The sequence below is a fragment of the Coregonus lavaretus genome (genome assembly GCF_964263955.1).
Source record: "Coregonus lavaretus genome assembly, contig: HAP1_SCAFFOLD_5133, whole genome shotgun sequence".
Lineage (NCBI taxonomy): Eukaryota > Metazoa > Chordata > Actinopteri > Salmoniformes > Salmonidae > Coregonus > Coregonus lavaretus.
This window is the reverse complement of record NW_028158887.1, coordinates 40,472-43,104: the sequence shown is the minus strand read 5'-3', so window position 1 is coordinate 43,104 and position 2,633 is coordinate 40,472. Positions and strand designations below refer to the sequence as shown.

The 2,633-nt window shown below is 43.8% G+C and overlaps 1 protein-coding gene across 1 annotated transcript; it reads right to left on the bottom strand.

Moving 5' to 3' along the window:
- Nucleotides 1-1,488: 1,488 nt before the first annotated feature.
- On the bottom strand, nucleotides 1,489-1,978 carry LOC311123499 (uncharacterized protein; the record flags this gene model as incomplete). Its single annotated transcript, XM_084197756.1, has 2 exons — nucleotides 1,681-1,978; nucleotides 1,489-1,577 (listed from the first exon to the last, which is right to left on the bottom strand). Coding segments are annotated over exons 1-2 (372 nt in total), but the record flags the coding sequence as incomplete, so codon positions are not given.
- Between the last annotated feature and the right edge of the window lie 655 nt (nucleotides 1,979-2,633).

Here is a 2,633-nt window from a genome sequence, read left to right as displayed (position 1 = left end):
CAAAACACCATGTTACCAAAACCCCATGTTACCAAAACCCCATGTTACCCAAAACCCCATGTTACCCAAAACCCCATGTTACCGAAACCCCATGATAACAAAACCCCATGTTACCATAACCCCACGTTACCAAAACCCCCATGTTACCGAAACCCCATGTTACCCAAAACCCCATGTTAACATAACCCCATGTTACCAAAACCCCATGTTACCAAAACCCCATGTTACCCAAAACCCCACGGTACCCAAAACCCCATGTTACCAAAACCCCATGTTACCAAAACCCCATGTTACCCAAAACCCCATGTTACCAAAACCCCATGTTACCCAAACCCCATGTTACCCAAAACCCCATGTTACCCAAAACCCCATGTTACCCGAAACCCCATGTTACCAAAACCCCATGTTACCAAAACTCCATGTTACCCAAAACCCCACGGTACCCAAAACCCCATGTTACCATGGTGGTACAAAAAAAACAAAAATTAATAATGGTGGTTACAATCACTCCTTTTATATTTCTTCCAAGGTTCTAGAAAGATAAACTAATTCTGAACATGTTATTAAAATTAGAACCACTTAAGGTTTGTCCCCACATTTTAAACACCAGTCCACTGCTGACCATAGATTTAAAACACAAAACTGACCTAAGATCAGCATGTAGGGTCAGCATCATTCTACTCCTACTCAGTCCCCTGGGCTGCTCTCTCCTCTCCCGGTCCAGCTTCAGCTCTGGAGCTCAGAGAGACCATCTCCATGGCATTGGCATCAACATAAAGATCCATGCTGCTCACCCTGTTCACTCTCTTCTGCCTCCTGGTGGTCTAGGGAGACACAGCACCAAGAGTGAGTGAGTGAGTCAGTCATGTACTAATAATGGAAACACTTCAAGATGAAGAATCTAAGAGAAACACTAAATAAGATGAAGACATAACGACAAAAGCAATACATTCTGGAACACAAAACAGACGTAATTGAGCTACTCTCTTAAAATAATTAAAACCCCATGTTACCAAAACCCCATGTTACCATGGTTGCAAAAAAACAAACTAAAAGGAATCATGGTGGTTGCTGTCACTCTTTTTAGATGTCTTCCAAGGTTCTAGAAAGATAAACTCATTCTGAACTTTTCAGCTATTATTAAAATCCCGGTCTCTCGTTCTCTCTGTGTGTGTGTGTGTGTGTCTGTCTCTCGTTCTCTCTTTGTGTGTGTGTGTGTGTCTGTCTCTCGTTCTCTGTGTGTGTGTGTGTGTCTGTCTCTCGTTCTCTGTGTGTGTGTGTGTGTCTGTCTCTCGTTCTCTGTGTGTGCTCACGCGTCTCTCGTTCTCAGTACAGAAGAACAAACCCAAGATAGTGCAACACAAGTCAAAGATACACATCTGGTTAATCACACACCTTAAACACAGATATAGACCAATGTAGAATCTGAACCCTGCTCAAAGACACAAACATTTAAATGACTTGTAACGTCTGAGTAACTGTCTTTACCTTGTAGTACAGGTAGAAGGTGGTGATGGCTGTCAGTAGGATCAGCAGCACTACAACGTGTCTGATGATGAAGGCTGGCAGAGGAGAGGCTGCAAACAGAAACACCTTTGATGAGGGGACTGGTCATCATCACATAGATCTGTGGGAAATCTGTCAATGACAAAGTTATAAGTCAGGTTCATGTTCAGTTACCTGTGACGGTGAGGGTGAGGAGCTCGCTCTCAGAGGAGAAGTTATGAGAGAAAACATAATTGTCATAAACACAGCTGTAGTTCCCTTGGTGGGAGTCATCTGCAGCAGGGAAGAGGAAGGCAGCAGAGTGATTGACAGCTGGCTGGGTCTGGGTTCTGTTGGAGCCGGTGAACGTGAGGAGGAAGGAGCCTCCTGGGTACTGTGGCTGAGTGGAGCAGGAGATGGTGAAGTTGTAGCCCCTGAACACCTCTGGCCCCTCATGGCCCCTGGAGACCCCTCCCATTGAGTCAGTCAGGAAGATATCAGGCTGGACCAGGAGATCTGTAACAATAAAAGAGAACAAGAAAAACCTCTTCAACTAGTTTCCTATAGATATGACAATAACATCAGCATGTAACAGTGCTAGCCACCCTCCCTCACAGGGCAACATGAGTAGTGGGCCTACAGTCACTGAGACAACATATGTTGATATCAGGCTGAAGCAGGACATCTGGAACAAGAGGAGAGAAAAAGAAAACGTAGCTCCTCAACTACTTTCTTTCCTCATTTAGATATGACAATAACATGACATGTGACAGTGGTAGTGAGTAGAGACGTTCAGTGAGATAACGTTCAAATACAAAAGCATTCTGGGATATTGAAGTTGTATTTGATTCCTACTTGACTGATTGATTTGTTTTGCAAAGCAGATTTACAAGCTAAACAGTCATTGTGAGAGGTGCAGAGGAAGTTGTATGAATGAAGGAAATCAGTTGAATATAATTATAATATCTTGATATTACCTGAGCAGATCACTGTGAATACAGGAAGGATATCATACGTTCTCCAACACTCCCTCAGTGAAGGCTCAGACCCATAACAGTAAACTCTAAACCCTCTAGTGGTGTTTCCAGCTAGTACTGAAACAGTGGAGCCACAACCCAGCTGTCCACACACTAATGCAGCTACAGCCT